Source organism: Chlamydomonas reinhardtii, chromosome 5, assembly GCF_000002595.2.
Source record: "Chlamydomonas reinhardtii strain CC-503 cw92 mt+ chromosome 5, whole genome shotgun sequence".
Taxonomy (NCBI): Eukaryota; Viridiplantae; Chlorophyta; class Chlorophyceae; order Chlamydomonadales; family Chlamydomonadaceae; genus Chlamydomonas; species Chlamydomonas reinhardtii.
Window position 1 is genome coordinate 941,619 of NC_057008.1, and position 19,419 is coordinate 961,037.

The 19,419-nt window shown below is 66.9% G+C and overlaps 1 protein-coding gene across 1 annotated transcript; it reads left to right on the top strand.

Annotated features, from left to right (window-relative positions):
• The first annotated feature begins 326 nt into the window (after nt 1-326).
• CHLRE_05g247000v5 (uncharacterized protein) lies at nt 327-19,418 on the top strand. The gene is made up of 27 exons (XM_043062530.1): nt 327-561; nt 712-1,425; nt 1,810-1,950; nt 2,275-2,342; nt 2,579-3,626; nt 3,953-4,291; nt 4,641-4,815; nt 5,284-5,858; nt 6,044-6,151; nt 6,345-6,503; nt 6,811-6,983; nt 7,522-7,708; nt 8,007-8,100; nt 8,315-8,581; nt 8,729-8,906; nt 9,164-9,404; nt 9,708-9,809; nt 10,319-10,554; nt 10,961-11,112; nt 11,395-11,803; nt 12,232-12,352; nt 12,684-14,093; nt 14,477-14,671; nt 15,055-15,516; nt 15,905-16,771; nt 17,307-17,387; nt 18,272-19,418. The coding sequence occupies exons 1-27, from the start codon at nt 556-558 to the stop codon at nt 18,671-18,673; spliced, it is 8,910 nt and encodes a 2,969-aa protein (XP_042924619.1). The 5' UTR covers nt 327-555; the 3' UTR covers nt 18,674-19,418.
• The last annotated feature ends 1 nt before the right edge of the window (nt 19,419 follows it).

Here is a 19,419-nt window from a genome sequence, read left to right on the forward strand (position 1 = left end):
CCGGTCAGGGCATGCTGCACCGTTACAGGTCACTTACCGCCTGCGAATGTCACGGCTGGGATGCAAGCTAGCGTGAGCGGGTCCCCGTGTCGTGCCAGCTTGGGTCCCAAGGCCATCATTTCGCATGCCAAGCTACTCAAGAGGTTGCGCCCCCCCCTGCATGGCCATCTTGGCTGCGCGTGGCCGGGCCGACGACGCCGTGTCACTTCGTGCACTGACATGGTACGGCCAGCGCTGTCATGCCTGAGGCAGCCCCTGGGCCAACTCCTTGCTCGGGCAGTCCTGGGGTGGCAATAGGTGCATAGGTGCTTGGAAGAAAGCAACTAGTCGAGCCGTTGACCGCACTGCACGCACCGATTTTCCAGCGACTGGTCACCGCGCCTTCATTATGTTTCCAAGTTGACTCTAGGTACCAATACCACGGCTCAAGCACTGTGGAGCATGCGCGGTCGCGAAAATCGCTGAATAGTTGACCGATTTGGCGTGGTATTGCCCGCAAAGCGCTTGGAGCTCTGTAGTTGACTTCCGTAGGTAGCCAGCAGCAATACCTTAAACATGCAGGTGAGTGTGGTTTCAAAGCTGGCTGCCAGTGGAAACGACCTTGCCTCGCGACCTGTGAGCCCAGAAATAATTCGCTGGGCGTAGTGCTGGTATTGCCATATGTTTGTGCGCCATGTTCACACCTGATCGATTCGCCACGGGCCTCACCAGGGCGCGAATCCCGCCAAACGGCCCCGCACGGAGCAAGACAAGAGCAGCAAGGCCAAGTCGGCCAAGGACACTCCCGAGGAGGAGGAGCCGGCGAGCGAAAGCGAGAGCGGGGATGAAGACGACAACAACAGCGCCGAGTCTGGCGAGGGGGAGTCTGGCGAAGGCGAGGAGGGCGACGAGGGCGAGGAGGACGAGGAGGACGAAGAAAGCGAGAGCAGCGACAGCGCCCAAGAGGAGGCGGCCGACGCCACCTTCGGCCCTGCCCGCGGCCGTGGCCGGGGGCGCGGCCGGGGGCGCGGCCGCGGCCGGGGCGGCCGCGGGGGCGCCGGGGCGGGCGACGAGCGTGCCGCCACCGGCACGGGGCGCGGCCGGGGCCGCGGCCGCGGCCGCGGCCGGGGCGGCGCGCTGCCGCACGGCATTGAGGAGTACGACGGCGACGCCAGTGACAGCAGCGACGACGAGCTGCCCCCCATCCGCGCCCCCAAGCTGTTGGCCGCGAACGCTGCTGCCGGTGCTGCTGCGGGCGGCACTGCCACCGACGCCGCCGATGACGCCGCGGCGCCGCAGTACGCGGAAGCGCACGTGACGCTGCCGCAGCCCGACGGCGCGCCGCCGCTGACGCTGCCGGGCCCCGTGTTCGCGGACCTGCTGTCCGCCTACAACATCCTGCGCTCCTTCTCCTGGCAGCTCAAGCTCAGCCCCTTCTCGCTCACCGTGAGTAGAATATAATAGGCCCAAGCTGAGGCCCGTTTTAATACCATAACAGCAAATGCGCCCCCTGGCGCTCTGACGCCCTGTTGTGCTGCGGGATGGATGGCGAGCTGGCATGTGCATCTGGCACCAGCGTTCCCTCGAGCGCTCCACATCTTCCCATTGGTCCCTCGCATGCGGCAACCAACCATACAATCCACGCATCCAACCCACCTAGCAACCAACCAAACGACCGGACGGTGCACTGCTGTGGGATTCTTGCGCCTTCTGACGCCCTACCACTTCAATTCGAAACTTGCAACCCCTTGCAACCCTTTTCCTGCCTCCTCCTGACTTCCTTACCCTCTCATGAATGTAACCTCCCTCCTAAACCCCCCACACACGCAGGACCTGGCTGCCGCGCTGCTGGGCGGCCGGCCCAGCGAGCTGCTGGACGAGCTGTTTGTGTGCGTGCTGCGCACCCTGGCCAGCCACGAGACCAGCGCCCTGCGGAGGAGGCGGAGGCTGGAGCTGGAACACCTGGACCAGGTGGGGGAGTGTGTGTGTGTGTGTGTGTGTGTGTGTGTGTGTGTGGTGGGTGTGTGTGTGTGTGTGTGTGGGTGGGTGGGGGTGGGGGTGGGGGTGGCGGGAGGGGTTGTAAACACCCGCTCAAACGGAAGCAAACCAAGCCAAACTAGCGGAGCATAGGCAGCACAGCTGCAAGCAGTAATGCGTATGGGGGTTGCGTGTGTGTGGCTGTGTATGTGTGTGGCTGTGTGTGTGCGGCTATGTGGCTGCGTTGGGGAAGGGCCTGTTTTGACGGTGCCCACGACCGACCTGTCCCCTGTCCCCTGTCCCCTGTCCTCTGCACAGGTGACGTGGCCCGAGTACGTGTGGGAGTGGCTGGAGCTGTCCGGCGACAAGACCCTGATCAAGTTCAGGTGCGTGATGCGGGTGGGGGTGGGGGTGGTGGGGGTGGTGGTGAGTGCGGCGCTGATGCTGATGCGTAGGAAGCTGTAAGGCCATGACCGGGCGGAGGGCCTTGTCAGACGCTCGTTCCAGGGGTGGTGCTGCCGCATAAAGTTACTTTCGCCTCTCGCGCCTGTCAGTTCTCGGGCCCTCTCCAGGTTTCTGACTTGCGATGATGCAAGCTCCGCATTGCGACTGTGTCTCGCAGGGCTCAACCGCCGCTGCGTAATGCCGACGCCGGCAGCGGCGCGGCGGGCGCCGCCAGCGGCGAGCGGGAGGCCTCAGCCACGCCCACGCCCGCCGCCACGCCCAGTGCTGGCGCGGGGCAGGGTGACGGCGCGGCGGCGGCGGCGGCGGCGGCAGTTGGCGGCGTCGACGGCGCCCCCAAGGTGGAGGGCACGAGCCCCATGGACCTGGGCGGTGGCGGCGGCGCCACCGCTGACGCCGCCGCCGCCGCTGACGACGGCGGCGGCGTCGCCGGCGGCTCAAGCGACAGCGAGTCAGCCGACGGCGGTGATGCTGGCGGCGACGCTGCTATGACCGACGCCGGCGGGGCCGGTGAGGAGCAGACTTTGGGCAAGCGCAAACGCGGGCGCCCGCCCGGCAAGCGCCCGCCGCGCGACCCTGCGACATCGCCGTCAGGCGCCGCCGCGGCGGCGGCGGCCGCGGCGGCGGCGGCGGCGGCGGGGCGGCCGCTGGGCCTGCGCCCGCGCAAGGCCGTGAGCTTCGCGGCCGGCGGCGGTGACGGCGACTTCATTCGTCTGCCGCTGCGCGACTCGCGACGCAGCCGCAAGGTCAGTGGCGGCGGCGGCGGCGGCGGGCACATTCTGGGTGCGGCGGGCGAGCTGAAGCACCTAGGCGTGGGGCTGGGCTTTCCAGAGCTGGACGGAAGCAGCTGGTTCCTACGAAGCCTGTTGGGGCCTAACGGCGGCGAGGCGGCGGCAGGCACTGGCGGCGCCGCCAGCGTCGCCGGCGCGGATGGCGCGGCGGCGGCGGCGGCGGCCGGAGCCGGCGGCAGCCAGGGCGCGAGCCAGGGCGCGGCCGCATCCCAAGCAGAGCTGAACAGGCCGGCTGCGCATAGCCGTGCGGAGGCGGCGCGGCGCGCGGCGGCGCGGGTGGCGGCGGCGACGGCGCGCCTGGAGCCCGGCGCTCTGGCGGCTCGCGAGGGGGCTCTGGAGCGGGCAGACCACTACACGGTGGCATGGGAGGAGGCGGAGGCGGCACGGGGCGGCCGGCGGCCGGCGGGGCCCAGCTACGTGAGTGCCGGCGGCAGTTGTGGTGGTGGTGGTGTTTGTGGAGATGGGGGTGGGGTGGGAGTGGGGGTGGTAGTGATGGTGATGATGCTTGGATTGGCGCGGGGTGGGGCGGGGTGGGGCGGTGAGGGCGCTGGTGTTTGCGGGATATGACGCAAAGGCGGCGACGACTGGCCGATTACAGCATTGGCCGTTGACCCCGTTCCTACCCCTTCCTGCCCTTCCTCCCGTTCCTTCCCTTCCTCCCGTTCCATCCCTTTCCACTTTCCTTCCTCCTCTTGCTCCCGTGACAACCGCCCTTTCCCTCCCTCTCACCGCCCCCACCACAGCTGCCGCGCTGGCTGGCCGCACAGCTGCGTGCCCGCCGCGGCGCCGCCCCCACCCCCACCACCCCCTCCACCACCCCCTCCACCCACGCCCACGCCCACCACCCGCACCCCGACATCGGCGCCCCGGTGGCGAGGCCCGAGTTCCACACGCTGCCGCCCGCCGCCGCCGCCGCCGTGCTCGCGCGCCTTTGCGACGACCTACTCGACCTGCCGGCCTTGCGTAATGAGATCAACAAGCGCGAGGCGGCGGGTCAGATGCACGCGGGCGCCGGCGGCGCGGGCGGCGCCTGGCCGCAGTTCGACAAGGAGGAGCTGGCGGCGCGGGCGGCGCGCATCCAGGTGCGTGTGGGGTGTGTGTGGGGTGCGGATGTGGGGATGGGGTGGAATGGGGTGGGGTGCGGATGTGGGGTGGGGTGCGGATGTGGAGTGGGGTGGGGTGGGGTGGAGTGGAGTGGGCGGGTGTGGGCAAGGGGAGGCTCAGGGGTCGGGGGCGCGGCCGCGTGTTGGTCTGGATCGCTGCCCGGCCCCTGGCCGCCACCCGCGACACAGTGTTGGATTGGCACGGCGACGTCACCTGGGGGTGCCCACCAATGACCAACCAACCAGCCCCTCCCACCACAACCACCTCCCACCCGTTCTCCCACCACCACCACCACCAACACCAACACCAACACCAACACCACCGCAGGCGGGCCAGGCTGACGACGGCAACACCGAGAACTGCGTGCTGTGCGGCCAGGGCGGCAACCTGCTGTGCTGCGACCGCTGCCCCGCCGCATATCACATGCGCTGCATCGGCGAGACCACCCGCTCTGTGCCCGAGGGCGAGTGGCGCTGCCCCGAGTGCGCAGTGGGAGGCAGGGGTGAGCGACCCGGGAGAAGGGGAGGGGGCAGGGGAAGGGGCAGGGCAGGGCAGGGCAGGGCACGGCAGGGCAGGGCAGGGCAGGGCAGGGCAGGGCAGGGCAGGGCAGGGCAGGGCAGGGCAGGGCAGGGCAGGGCAGAGGGGAGAGCAGCTGGCTTTGGCGGGGGATGGAGGCAGTCGCAGTTGCAGTTGCGGACTAGCAGCTATTAAAGACTTCCACGGCAGAGGCTGCGAAGGCCGTATGGTTCTGCACCCTGCACCCGCCCTTGACCCATTCCTGAAGTGCGTGTGGGGGAGGGACCCTGGCTTGGGCGGAGGTTTGAGCAGGCGGTCCAGTGGACGACACACATTACGGCCACCCCCATCTAATCCCCCTCCCTCTTCCTTCATACTTACTACTTCATACTTAGGAGACTCAATCACGCCGTTCTCCACATGAATGCCTACCCTCTCTGTCCCAACCAAAAAGGCGAGGCCGCGGGACTGCGTGTGCCGCTAGCCGGCCTGGCGCCCGACTGCGGCTGGCCGGTGTGGGTGGCCTACGGCGCCGCCTTCGCCGCCGCCGCCACGCCCGGCTGCCGCCCCCGCCGCGCGCCGCCGCACCTGCTACCAGGCATGCGGCCCCTGGTGGAGGACGGCGCGTTGGTGGGGTTGGGGGTGGCGCTGGGGCGGCAGGCGGAGCAGGCGGTGCGGGAGCTGGTGAGGCCGCGGCGCTGGCCCGAGGACCGACCCGAGCGCAGCTCGTTGGAGGAGCTGGAGGCGGGGCCGCGCGCGGGGGCGTTCGGGCCGCCGCCGCCGCTGCCCGCGCCCGAGCCGGAGAAGGAGGCGGCGGCGGCGGGGGAGGAGGAGGAGGCAAAGGCGGCGGGGGAGGCGGAGGCGGGGGCGGGCGCCGAGGCTGGAGCCAAGGCCAAGGCCGGATCTGGATCTGGATCGGGACCTGGATCCAGCAAGGCGATTTTGGTGGCGGTGGCGGCGGCCGCCGACCCTGACGCCTATGTGAACAAGTACCGCTCCGCCTGGACGGCCTTTGTGGCGGCCATGAAGGTGTGGGGGGCCGGCGGGTGGGGATGGAGGAGGGGTGCAAAGATTGGTACACCGTTCCCCATAAGAAACGGGTGGGGGTCATGGACTAATGGGGACTGGTTAGTATTTGCAATTCCATGATAATCACCTAGCTTTGCCTGATTCCTTTAACCCCCTTCAACCTCCGACCTCACCTCTGCACACAGGCCACGCATGACCTGGAGTACAAGAAGTCCAAGCGCGCCGGCGCCACCCCGGCCTCGCTGCTGGCTGTGCCGCTGCCGCTGCCCAACTTCAACTGGCCGCTTGTGCAGGTGTGTGTATAGGGTCGTGGGGGGGGCAAGCGACCATGCGGGGTGCTGTCAACTCCACACACAATCTTCGTGGACAAGCCCTGACTTGGTAAGCACCATCTCCACAGAACAAACCCGTCCGCTACCAAGTGCGCTGAGCATACACTGTCCTACGCTTATTCTTTTTCCTTATTGTGCTCCTTAACACACACAGGGCCGCGGCCGCTCTCTGCTGCGCTGCGGGCGCTGCCGGCACTGCGCGGCGGCGGCGGGCGGCGGCACCCGGCGGCCGTGCCTGCTGCCGCTGGCGCGCGACGAGGCCAGCGGTGCGGTGATGGAGCTGGTGGCAGAGGGGAGGATGGGCATCATGCAGGTGCGCGGGTGGGCGGGGCGGGCCTTAGGGTTGTGGTTTTACATGGGGAGGGGGGCTGGGTGTGTGGTATCGCATTGTTTGCATCACTTCCAACGAGAAACATGGGTGGACAAGGATGGAGGCAAAGATACTGAATACAAAACTGCGCTACGGTACTTATCCCTTGATTCCTGCCCATACGCCTGCTGTCTACCTCGCAACACTTAACTGTACCATCTTTGCAGCCCCCTACCGTCTACCATTTTCTTACCTACTGTGATCATGGAATGTCGCCCCCTTTTTTCTTCTCCCATCCTCGCTCCGCCAGCACTTCCTGCTGGTGATGGAGAAGGAGCTGTGGGGGCTGTTGGGCGGCGGCTGGGCGCTGGGCGGCGGTCGTGGCGCCGACTTCCGTCGCGCCTGGGTGCGCGCGGTGCGGGAGGCGGAGGGGCCGGCGCAGCTGGCGCCGCGGCTGCTGGAGATTGAGGCGGCGCTGCCCATGTGCGTGAGAGGGGGGGGGGGCTGTGGTGGGGAAGAGGGGGCTGGGTGGGGCCGGAGGGGGCGTGGGCGGGTGCTGGAGGGCGCAGCGTCCGTTGGTGTCCCTGATTGCGCGTGTCTGCGGTTCTGCGGGGTCTGCGTTTTGAGTGAGCGCTTGTGCGTGCACCGACTCCCACCTAATTGAAGTCGGGATATTTGCGAGGGAGGTCTGGACAGAGAGGGCTTCGGTGGGGCTGGAAGGTAGCCGGGTGGGCGGGCGGGGCGCTGCTGAGGCAGGGCAAGGGCGCCTGCCAGGGAGCGGTGCGGTCGTTGCTTATGGGCCGCCACGCGTTACTGAGAGCAGAGCGTTTGCCCACTGTTGGACGTCGGCACTCCATACTTGTGACCACTCCGTCAACCAGTCCGTTAACCACTCCCCATGAGCAGCTTCCACCCCAACCCCCACTCCGTTGTCAAGCATCGTCCACGCTCTCCTCCTCGCTCTATTGCATTGGGTTTGGTTTACTTTGGGCTGGTATCTACAACCCCACCACCTCTGCAGGTCCCTCCCCGTGCTGCCTGTGTCGTGGGACCCCTACCGCCGCGACCCGGCCGAGCTGGCGCTGCTGGAGCGCGTGGCGGCGGAGCGGCGGCGCGAGGCGGACAGCTACCGCCGCCGCCGCATCACCAGCCTCATGCCCACCAGCAAGAAGGGCAGGGCCAAGAAGGCCATGCCGGCGCACCTGCAGGTGGGGGCACACAGGGGGGAGGAAGAGGGGGTTTGGGAGATCGGTAGATACCAGCACAAACTAAGCCGAACCAAATGCAAAAGTGCTGAAGGGGGAGGTTGGTTGGGTGGTTCATAGGATGGGGGCAGGAGTGTAAGTGGATGATAATGACGAAGGGGATCAACCCGTCGGGTCAGCGACGTTCCCCTTCGTCGTTGGCGGCGTGCTGATGGCACTTTATCCTCGACAAGGAGGGCGTGGCGGAGCGGATGGATGCTGATGCATGCCGCCGCCACATCTGTGCCACCGCCTCCCACAGGCCTGGAACAACCTGCGTGCTAGTCAGGCCGCCGCCGCCAAGGCCACCAAGACACCCAAGGAGGCGCAGGAGGGCGGCGACAGCGAGGCGGCGGGTGCGTGCGGGCGTGTTTGTGTTTGTGTTTGTGTTTGTACCGCGTGTGTGCTTGGCGGTGGGAGGTAGGAAACGTACGATACTGCGTAGAAGGCCAGGGAGTGGGGTAGCGTTGATGTTGTGCGCGACATGTTATTTGGTGCGTGTGCTTTCGGTGTTGTTTCCTTTTGCGTGTTATATGTGACTTGTGCAATGTGATGGTGTGCGGCCTGCAGACCACGAGGAGGAGGACGAGGCGGGACAGGGCGCCACACAGCCCGAGGGCGAGGGGGAGGAGGGGCACGGCACGCCTGGCCCCACCCCGGGCGCCGCCGCAGGTGGAGGCGGCGGCGGCGGCGCCACCCCTGGCGCGGACGCCGACGGCTCTGCGGCCGCCGCGGGCAGCTCCCCAGTCGGCGCCGCCGGGGCGGAGGCGGGCGGGTCGCAGAGGGGCGGCGGCGGCCGCAGCCGCCGCAGCGCTAGCGCTGCCAAAGACAAGAAGGGTGAGTCTGGGGCGCGGGCGGGACGCTCTGAACTGTCAAAGCCACCACATGCAGAGATGCTGACAGATGATGCGATTCTTTATATGCCGAGATTGCATTTTTTGTGCTCCTGTTATACTGTATGTCTTTGCCATGGTTCCAACGCAGGCGGCAGTGGAACCAAGGGCAAGGCTGAGGGCGGCGGCGGCGGTGAGGGCGGCGGCGGCGGCGGCGGCAGTCAGTCGGCTCACGGGTCCGCCGCCGCCGCCGCCGCCGCGGCACACGGCGCGGGAGTGGAGTCCGGTGCGGCGCTCCTGGCGGCGGAGGGCATTGTGTTGGACAAATGGTGCGTGGGTTTGGGTGTGTGCGTCGCCTCTGTGCGTGTGCCTCTGTGCGCGTGTTAGGAATGCGCAAGGGGAGTAAGCGTGGGTGATCAATTCCCCGCGCATCCCTACTTCGCCCCCTCCCCCCCCATTTGATACACACCATCCCATGGATGGCTACCCCTCCCCCCCCTATGAATGCCCCCCCCCCGCTATCCTAACCATCTTTGCAAACCCCCGTCTTTGCAAACCCCGCCTCCCCCACCTCGCGCCTCCGCAGGTGGCGTGAGCTGCTGGCCTCACACGGCGAGGTGGACGCCGTGGACCTGCTGGGCGCCGCCACCGGCCCCGACGGCGAGCCGCTGGCGGGGCCGGAGCGCCGCGCCGCACTGCGCGCCGCGCGCAGCGGCTGGGTGTGGTGGCGGCCGCCGCCGGCGCGCACGGACGCTGCGGCGGGGCGGCTGCCGAGGGCGCAGGCGAGGTGGCTGGCGCGCAAGGGCGGCGCGGTGCCGGTGCCGCAGGTGCGTGTGGGAGGCGGGTCGGGGGGGGGGTTGAACGTTGAACCAATCCGTGTGGGGTCGGGGGGTGGGGCGGGGGTGGGAAAGGCGGGTGGTGAGATGGGCGGGGGTCGCTGGAGGTGCTGCCTGCCAAATCTCAAGTTTGGGGGACACATGCGGCTCACTCCATCCGCTCTGCAGTTGCCATGTGCCTGTTCTCCTTACCTCTGCACCCACCCTCCTCACGCATGCTCCTCCTCTTCCCCTCCTGCCCCCGCTCCTCCCTCCCTCTCGCCCACCTTCCCCCCTCCCCCCCCCCTGCTGCAGGGCGTCATCTACCACACCAACCTGCGCCACACGCTATCGCGGCGGCTGTCCTGGCTGGCAGCCACAGAGGCCGCAACCAGCGTGGCGCAGCTGGCGGTGCAGGTGAGGAGGAGGAGGTGGGGGGGGGGGAGGGGAGGAGGAGGAGGTGGTGGTTGGGGGGGAGGGGGTGGAGGGGGAGGAGGTTACATGCATTAAGTTGACGAAGTGAAGTCGTAGCTAGGTACAAAGGTACACAGTAGTCGTTGTTACCGATGTCCAAGGGGGAGGGGGAGGAGGGGGTGGGGGGCGGGGAGGCTATGTGCCCGGGCCCAATGAAAAGTTCCCATCATCATCAGAAAGCGCACACAGTCACGGAAGCGCAAGACGAGCGCGCCAGCAGGAACCTTCAGTCTCGTTCGGGGGGGGGCACTTACGATGGCTTTGTACAGAACAACACCCGCCGCGTTCGCCACACCGCCACACTGCCCAGCGTCTGCGTGTGTAGCAGTACCGTATGAATACTCTGCCTGGTGCTCTAAGAAACACACAGGCACGCAAACACACAGCCCCGCACAAACGAACAGGCCCGCAACCACCTCGCCCCATTCCCACGCCTGTTTGCACACCCGCAGGCCCGCATGCTGGAGGATGCTCTGGCGTGGGACCGCATCCGCCGCCCCGGCACCGGGCCCGGCGGAGAGCCCGCGGACGCCGCCGCCGCCGCCGCCATCTCGCCAACCGGCGGCGCGGCGGCGGCGGGCGGCGCGGCGGGCGCCGCCGCCAACCCGCCCCCGCCGCCGCCTCCCGAGTATGCGGCCTACACGCACTTCAATGCAGTGGCCAAGAGGCTGCTTGGGTCGGAGCGCATGTGAGTTGGCGTGATATGTTGGCTTGTTTGCATGTTTGCGTGTTTGTATGTTTGCATGTTCGTTTGCTCGTCTGTCCGGTTTTGTTGGGTTGGTGGCTGGTTAGTGTGGCGGAGGGCGGAGGGCGGAGGGATCGGGGTTGGTGCGTATTGCGTTATGAATTTATGAAAGTTCTCGGGCTCTTGCCACGGGCTCTTGCTTCCACCCTGGCTTGTGCTGTGCGGCCTGTGCCCATACACGCCACGCACAGCAACCCGCCCTGCTCCATGTTCTGAGTATTGACCATGCTTACCGCCTCACCCTCGCACAGCCCTGCACCGCCCTCCACCCACCCGCACACACACACACACACACACACACATACACTCACACGCGCGCGCGCACACACACATACACACAACAACGCAGTGTGGAGTACCTGCTTGTGCCCGAGGAGGGACACACGCAGGCCGGAGGAGGCGGCGTCGGCCCGGCGGCCGGCAGTCGCGGCGCGGCGGCGGCGGCTGCGGCGGGCGGGCCCGGCGGCCTGCCCGGCTTCAAGACCCTCACAGCCAGCGCAGGTGGGTGAGGCGCCGTGTTGCTGTTGCGTCCCATCATGGTCCGACGGAATGGGTTGCTTGCGCATGGCGTTTGGCGGCCTGATGAATGGCACCGGTAATTGCGGTATCACCTTAAATGTCTGCCTTAGCCTCTCTTTGTGCTGTCACCACCGTCACCAACACCCCTTCCCCTCTTCCCCTTGCCTGCAACTGTCGCCTCTGCCTGTGCTCCGCTAGTTTGGCTTGCTTTCGTTTAGTTTGGGCTGGTATGAACAACCCTCCCTGCCTGCCTCCCTCCCTCAGGCGTGTCTCGTTGGGTCCCCGCCGAGGCCGTGCCGCTGTGGCTGGTCAAGGCCTTTGAGGAGCGCGCCCGCACAGAGGCCGCCGAGCGGGGCGCAGGAGCCAGCGGCGCCGCCGGAGGCAGCTGCGCAATCGTACGGCACTCGCCGGGGCCCGCCGCCGCCGCCGCAGGCGGTAGCGCCGGCGGCGCAGCCGCCGCCGCCTCCGGCGGCGGCGCCCCTGACGCGTGCCTGGTGTGTGGGTTGACGTTGGCGGAGACGTTTGCGACGTGTCCGGGCCTGGCGGCGGCTGGCTGGGTGAGCTGCGCCTCTGCCTCTGCGTCCTGCCTGGCGGGCTGCCACGCCGCGTGTCTGGGCCTCACGCCGAGGGAGGCGGAGGGGCCCGCGGCCAGCCGAGCCAAGTGGCTGTGCGAGTGAGTGTGTGTATGTGGTTGTGGGTGGGGGGCAGTTGTCGATGCCAGCCCAAACTAAACCACACCGAGTGGTTGGTGAGGTGCTTGGCTGGGGGTTTTGTACATACCAGCCCAAACTAGTGTTACCGTAAGGCTTCACACGTCGGTCTCCCCTGTGTGTGTTTTTGCGGCTGGGTCGTGTGGGGCCAGGGGGCAGTGGGCTAGTAGAATGCGGGAAGGAGCGCTTGGGATGGCTGGCGCTTACATTCATCTTTGCGTGGTCGTGAGAAGGGAGGCGGTCTTGAGCGAGTCTTGACACGCTGGGCTCGCTTGTGCTTTTCTGAACGAGCTCCTTCGTCGAGCTCCCTTCCAGACCATTTTCATATTGCCGCCACCACTGCCGCCACCCCCTGCCGCCACCCCTGCCGCCACCCCTGCCACCGCCACAGGCCCTGCACCGAGGCGGCCATGCGTCGGCGCCAGGCGGCGGCGGACAAGTACACTGCACGGCGGGGGCCGCGCGGCGCACCGGCGGCAGTGGTGCTCAGCCCGCAACAGCTGCTGGAGCAGGTGGGGGGTGTGGGGGGAGAGGAGGTGTGTGTTTGTGTGTGTGTGTGTGGGGGGGGGGGGATGTTGCATAGATGGTTTGGAAAAGCTGTACAGGATGCACTGGAAAGGGGGGGAGTCGTGTGGAGGGTGGTTTCGCTCCCGCGCTTGCCTGGGACTGGGCGCGGCGATAAGCCCGCAGCACACACCACACACCACCACCACCACAGCACCTGTTACCCTACATCGCAACCATACATCTCACACACACACTTTTCCTTGTGCTCTTTAACACACACACACACACACACACACACACACACACACACACACACACTGGCACGACACGGCACAGGCGCTGGCGGACGCGGCGGCGGTGACGGCCGGCCTGCACCCCAACGGCGGAGAGGAGTGGTCCAACAACGCCGCAGGCATGGGCATGGGCGCGGGACCCGGCGGCGGCGGCGGCGGCGGTGACTATGAGGATATGATGGCGATGATGGCGCAGCACGACGGAGACGATGGCGACGGCGCTTTCCTAGGCCGCGGCGGCCGCGGGCGGGGCCGGGGCCGCGGGCGCGGCCGCTGGGGCGGCCGCGGCGGCCGTGGCGGCGGCGGCCGCGGCGGCGCGGGCCGCGGCGGCGGCGGTGATGACGAGGATGGTGACGGCCCCGGCGGCCGTCGGCGGCTCTTCCCGCTGCTGGGCGGTGGCCTGGACGGCGGCGAGGGGCTGTGCGTGTGTCGGCGGCCGTGGGTGCCGGGGCAGGAGGACCTGGTGGCGTGTGACACGTGTGACGGTTGGTTCCACCCCGCCTGCGCCGCCGCGCCGCAGTACGGCGCGTACGGCGGATCCGGAGCCGCCGCCGCGCTCACGGCGGCGGCGCCCGCCGCCGCCGCGGAGGGAGCGGAGGGTGGCGGCGCCGCCGACGGCGAGCCGGAGTGGTCGTGCCCGTTCTGTGCCAGCGCCGCCGCCGCCGCCGCCGCGGGCACGCCACCGCCGCCGGACTTGTACGGCCGCGCGGCGTCCGCGCCGCCGCCGGGGCCGCCGCTGCCGCCGGGCGTGTCTCCGGAGCCGCTTCCGGAGCGGCGCACCGCACACGCCTTCTTGTACCGGCTGCGTCAGGGCTTGACAGATATGGCGGGTGCGGAGCGAATCTGGCGTGGGGCGGGAGCCTGGTGGAGGGGGCGGGGTCGGGGCCGGGGCCGCGGCGGGCGCGGCAGCCGCGGTCGGGTCCGTGATGAGGACTTTGATGAGGATGGTGAGGAGGAGGACGAGGAGGAGGAGGGCGATGAGGAGCAGGATTCAGACTTTGATGCAGAGGCGGCGGCGGGCGGCGGCGGCGGCGGCGGCTCGAGGAAGAAGGCGGGCGGCGGCGGCGCGGCCGCCGCGGCGGCTGCAGCGCGCAAGGCGGCGGCGGAGCAGCAGCAGCAGCAGCAGCAGATGCTGCTACAGCAACAGATGCGGGTGATGCAGCAGCAACAGCAGCAGCAGCAGCAGCACCAACTGCAGATGCAGCAGCACATGCAAATGCAGATGCAGGCACAGCAGCAACAACATCAACAGCAACAGCAGCAACAACTACAGCAGCAGCGCGGCGGTCCCGCTGCTGCTACTGCTACTGCTGCTGCTGCTGCCGCCCCGGCGGCGGCGGCGCTGCCCGACCCCGACCCTGCCACGTGGCGCCCGGCGGCTCTGACGGTGCTGCGCAGTCTGATGCTGGAGCCGTGCTCACGCGACTTCATGACGCCCGTGGACGTGTCGCAGGTGTGGGGGTGTGGGGGGGGAGATACCTGCCCAAACTAAACCGAACCCAACGCCAAAGAGCGAGCAGGAGAGCGCGGGGGGGGGGCGGGCGTGTGTATGTGTGGGCATGTGTCAGTGTGTGTTGGTGTTTGGTGGCTGTTGCACGAGGGTGGGGTTTGGTGGTGTGGTGGTGGCTACCCCGCCACAAGCGTGCCACCGTGGTGCGGTGGTGGCGGCAACCGTCCCTTTCCCCCTTCGCCACTGTGCCGCCTAGACCTCTCAATTAACCATGACTGCAACCCCTCCCCCTCCCCTCCCACCTACCCTCCCATGCTCTCTCCCACCTTCCCTCCCTTCTCCCGCTCCCCCCTTTCCCCTCCCTCGCCTCCCCCTTCCCCCCCCAGGCGCCCGGCTACCTGCAGGTCGTGCCTCGCCCCATGGACCTGGGTAGTGTGCTGGCGGGGCTGCGGCGCGGCGCCTACGCCCGACCCGCCGACGTGGCGGGCGACGTGGGGCTGGTGGCCGCCAACTGCGCCGCCTACAACGAGCCGGGCAGCGGCATTGTGGCACAGGCGGAGGTCATGTGGGCCAGCTTCAAGGTGGGGTTGCGGGGGGGTGTGGGAGGAGGTGGAGGTGGGAGCGGGAGGAGACGGGGAAGGGGGGGTTTTGTAGATACCAGCCCAAATTAAACCAAACCCAATGCAATAGAGCGAGGAGGGAGGGGAAGGAGGGGGAGGGGTAGCCATTCATGCGAACGGGTTGTAGTAAACATGGAAGTGCCGACGTCCAGAGGAACGGCGGGGGGATTTATGACCCAAGCCCAATAGGGGGAGGGGGAAGAGCGCTGTAATGGTGTGCCCTATGCGGGTTCGATCTTCTGACTGCCTTCATATGCTGTGTTTTTCTCGGGCTGTGTCCCACCCGCCAACCCCAACCGCCAACCTAACCGCCAACTGCCAACCTAACCGCCAACCCACTGCAGTCGGCTTGGCGCGCCGCCGGACTGCCGCTCACGGCGGCTGAGGCGGCGGCCCGCCAGGCGTCGCCGCCGCAGCAGCAGATGCAGATGCAGCAGCAACACATGCAGCAGCAGCGCGCGCCGGCGACCCAGCCGCCTCCTCCTCACATGCAGCAGCAGCTGCAGCAGCCCCCCTTCATCCAGCAGCAGCAGCAACAGCAACAACACATGCACCAGCAACAACACATGCAACAGCAGCCGCCACAGCACCTGCAGTACCCACAGCTGCAGCAGCACCCCCAGCACCCTCAGCAGCAGCTGCCTCCGCCGCCCCTGCCGGACTCTCCCCCCGACATCCCGCTCCCCGACGCCGGCTACGCGCCCGGGTCTTGGGAGCACCTGGGCCTGGAGGCGATGCGGGTGACAATGGCGGAGCCGCGGGCGGCGCCCTTCCTGCGGCCTGTCAAGATTCCCGGATACGAGGAGGTAGGGGAGGGCGGAATACACACACACACACACACACACACACACACACACACACACACACACACACACACACACACACACACGGACCTGGCCGGTACCGGAATAGCTGCAGACGACGGGGTTGGCTCTCCTGTCGTATGAAATTATTATAACGCACGCTTCTATACACACACACACACACACACACACACACACACACACACACACACACACACATACACCGTTGCGTTGCTGCATCGCATACACTGTCTTTGCGTAACGTTTTCCTTGTGCTCTTTACAACTCACACACACACACACACATACACACACATTATACACACACATGCACGCCCACACACACATATTATACAAACCAGCCCTACCCCCCTGCCCTTCCTCCCCCTCAGATCATCGAGATGCCCATGGACCTGGGCACCATTCTGCGCCGCCTGACCTCCGGCTACTACAGCACCACCACCGGACCACTGCACATGCTGGATGACGTGCGTCTGGTCTGGTCCAACTGCCGCCGTTTCAACGAACCGGGCAGCCCCATTATTGGCGACTGCGAGCACGTGCGCTCCGTGTTCAATCGTGCCTGGCAGAAGGTGGCGGTGACGCAGGGGCTGCCGGCGGCAACAGCGGGCTTTGCGAAAATGGCGGCTGCGCGAGAGGAGCAGCTCCAGAGGCAGGGGCAGGGTGCGGGGGTGGGGGTGGGGGTGGGGGTGGGGCAGGCGCAGCAGATGCAACTGCTGCAGCAGCAGCAGATGCAGCAGCAGGCGCAGGCGCAGCAGGCGCTGCAGGTGCAGATGCAGCAGCAACAGCAGATGCAGATGCAGGCACAGCAGCAGCAGCGGCTGCAACAGCAGCAGCAACAGCAGATGCAGATGCAGGCACAGCAGCAGCAACAAGCGCTCATGCAGCAGCAGCAGATGCAGGCGCAGTCGCAGCAACAGAACCAGCAGCGGCTGCAGCAGCAGCAGCAGCTGCAGGCTCAGATGGCAGCGCAGCAGGCGCTGATGCAGCAGCGCCAACGGCAGCAGATGCAGGCGGCAGGTGGCGGCGCCGCCGCCGCCGCGCCTGGCCCGTACCACCAGCAACACCACCACCAACACCAGCAGCAACAACACCACGGGGGTGCCCGAGGCGGCGGCGGTCACGGAGGTCACGGAGGCGGCGGTGGCGACTGGCGGCGGCAGTGCGAGCAGGCGCTCACTCGACTCATGGCGAACCGGGTGGCCGTGATCTTTAACGAGCCCGTGGACCCGTCCACGGTGAGGGTGGTGCACGGGTGTGAGGGGTGTGCATGGGTGTAATGGGTGTGAGGGGTGTGCAGGGGTGATGGGGTGTGTATGGGTGTAAGGGGTGTGTATGGGTGTGAGGGACTGCGTGGGTGTGAGGGTGAGGGAATGCATGGGTGAGGGGTGTGAGGGGGTGCATGGGTTTGAGGGTGCGGATGTGAGGGCGTGGGGGTGGGATGGGGGGGTGGCTAGGCGGCGGCCATGGGGAGGGGGAATGTAAATACCAGCCCAACCTAGACCAAACCAAGCCAAACTAGCGAAGCACAGGCAGAGGCGTTAGTTGCAAGCGATAATACTTATGTCATGGGGGCCGAGGCGCCGTGGAGCAGCAGGGCGAGCGGCGCCGGCGATAAAAGCCCGGGCTCGGTGGCTCGCACAACATGGCGTGTTTGCAGTGCCATAGGTGTACAGCACACAGCAGCGTCACAATGCCGGTCTAACACCGTCTATCACTTCCTTAAATAGTCATGAATGTAGCCGCCTCCCCCCCGTGCCTCCCCCCCTCCAGGCGCCCGGCTACCTGGACGTCATCACTCGCCCCATGGACCTGGGCACCGTGCTGGACAACCTGCGCCGCGGCGCCTACCCGGTGAGCACGCACGCACACACACACACACACACACACACACACACACACACACACACACACACACACACACACACACACACACACACACCCTTTTCTGCCAGCCGAGTCAGCCCGACCCAGCGTCTCTGCAACCGCCGCCCGCCATGCGCCCCATGCAGTCGGGCGCTATTTGCAGCCGCGCGGCCCCAGACTCGTTCCCTTTCACGGGCATAGTTAGTGGGTGGGCTTTGGGATGCGTGTTAGGACATTAGATAGCTTGCTTGCTGCACGCCGCCCTCTTCCACCGCTGCCATTTCACATGTCCGTGACACTTCTGTGCTGCCGCCCAATGCCTTTCCATTCCCATGCTTATAGGTGAGCTCGACTACGACCAGCGGGCGGGAATACGGGAATTAGGCGTGCTGGGTAAACGTTGTTTAGCGCGCCCAGGGTGCGGAGCATGGACGCATACAGGTGCATCGCGGGGTCAGGCCGAATGGTCGCCCGTGGGGTTACAGGCTTATCGCGGGTAAGTATGACTACCTGGGTGACGGCAACCACGCGACGCTTGGTAAATTGGTAGGTATCCGTAAGTAACTCCGGCGTCGTCTGGGCGGGCTTTCGTTTCGTTTTTTAACACACACAAACACAAACACAGCAGCAGCAGCAGCACCGGCCGCGTCGCAATGCCGGCAGGGCGGCAACCCGTCATGCGGCTGCCTGCGCGCCCGCAGCTGCTGCCCCTGTCCTCACCCCACCGCCGCCTCCCCCGCCTCCTTTCCCTCCCCCGCCTCCTTTCCCTCCCGCTCCTCCCCTGTGTCTGGCTGCAACGTCTCTTTACGTCTTTACCAAACAAAGATGATGAGTGTAACATTGCGACCCCTCCTCCTTTCGCTACCCCACAGGACTTTGCCGCCCTCCAAGCAGACGTGGAGCAGATCTGGGCCAACTGCAGAACCTATAACAACAAGTCCTCGCGCGTCTTCAAGCTGGGGGAGCAGTGCGCCGCCGCCTGGCTCACGGAGGCGGCGGCGGCGGGGCTGCTGGGAGACGGCGGCGGCCGCAGCGGCCGCGGCGCGCGTTCGCTGCGGCCCGGCCGCGCCAAGCGCTACCGTAAGGAGGACAGCGACGGGGAGGGCGGAGGCGGCGGCGGAGATGACAGTGACTTTGAGGTGGGGCGGGGCGGAGGAGGAGGAGGAGGCGAAGATGAGGATGAGGATGATGAGGACGGCGGAGGAGGTGGAGGCGGGCGGAGGAAGTCGCGGGGCAGGCGCTCGCGTGGTGGCGGCGGCGGCGGCGGCTGGTGATGGGTGGTGATGGGTGGTTGGGAGTGGGGTGCTGTGATGGTTGGGGTTGGTGGCGCCGCGGCGTGGTAGCGTCGGTGTTTGGGGATGTGGGGGCGGGGTGGTCGTGCTGCTAAGTTATTGAGATGCGCGTAGCATGAGGCAGTACCGGTAGTGCACAGAGCATGTCCGTGCGTGTGTGTGTGTGTGTGTGTGTGTGTGTGTGTGTGTGTGTGTGTGTGTGTGTGTGTGTGTGTGTGTGTGTGTGTGTGTGTGTGTGTGTGTGTGTGTGTGTGTGTGTGTGTAATACAAAACAACACCATAGGGAATGTGCGTGTTGGAATGTTTGTGCAGCTGCATGTGGTGCATGCACTGCAGTGATGCAGACTGGAAAGGCCAGCAGGCGGAGACTGGGGAGAGACCATGTGGGAGGAAGGCCCAACGGCGCGTGAGTCTATCCTAAGGGTAGCCCCAGCTCCTCATCAAGTCCTTTTACGGCGTTCCTGCTACAGACCAGGAGCCCTTCAATGCGATGATGTCGGGGGGGGGAGCTGCCGGGCGGCTGCCCGCGAGGGGTGCACGATCGTGCGGCTCCGCAATCTGGCCGATGCAATTTGTCACAACACCGCAAGGTGCGGCTGGACTGGTGACTGGCGGTCATGATCACCGGGGGGGGGCGCGCTGGCGCGTCGGCTGACTCACTGTACTGGGACACATGATTGCCAGGACCATGCTAAGGATCGCACACCATACCAAGGATATCGAACGGG

Excerpts from the sequence above, each read along its gene's own strand:
- CHLRE_05g247000v5 (XM_043062530.1), top strand. Across the intron at positions 6,152-6,344 it reads TCAACTGGCCGCTTGTGCAG|GGCCGCGGCCGCTCTCTGCT; the intron begins GTGTGTGTATAG and ends TAACACACACAG. Across the intron at positions 6,984-7,521 it reads ATTGAGGCGGCGCTGCCCAT|GTCCCTCCCCGTGCTGCCTG; the intron begins GTGCGTGAGAGG and ends CCACCTCTGCAG.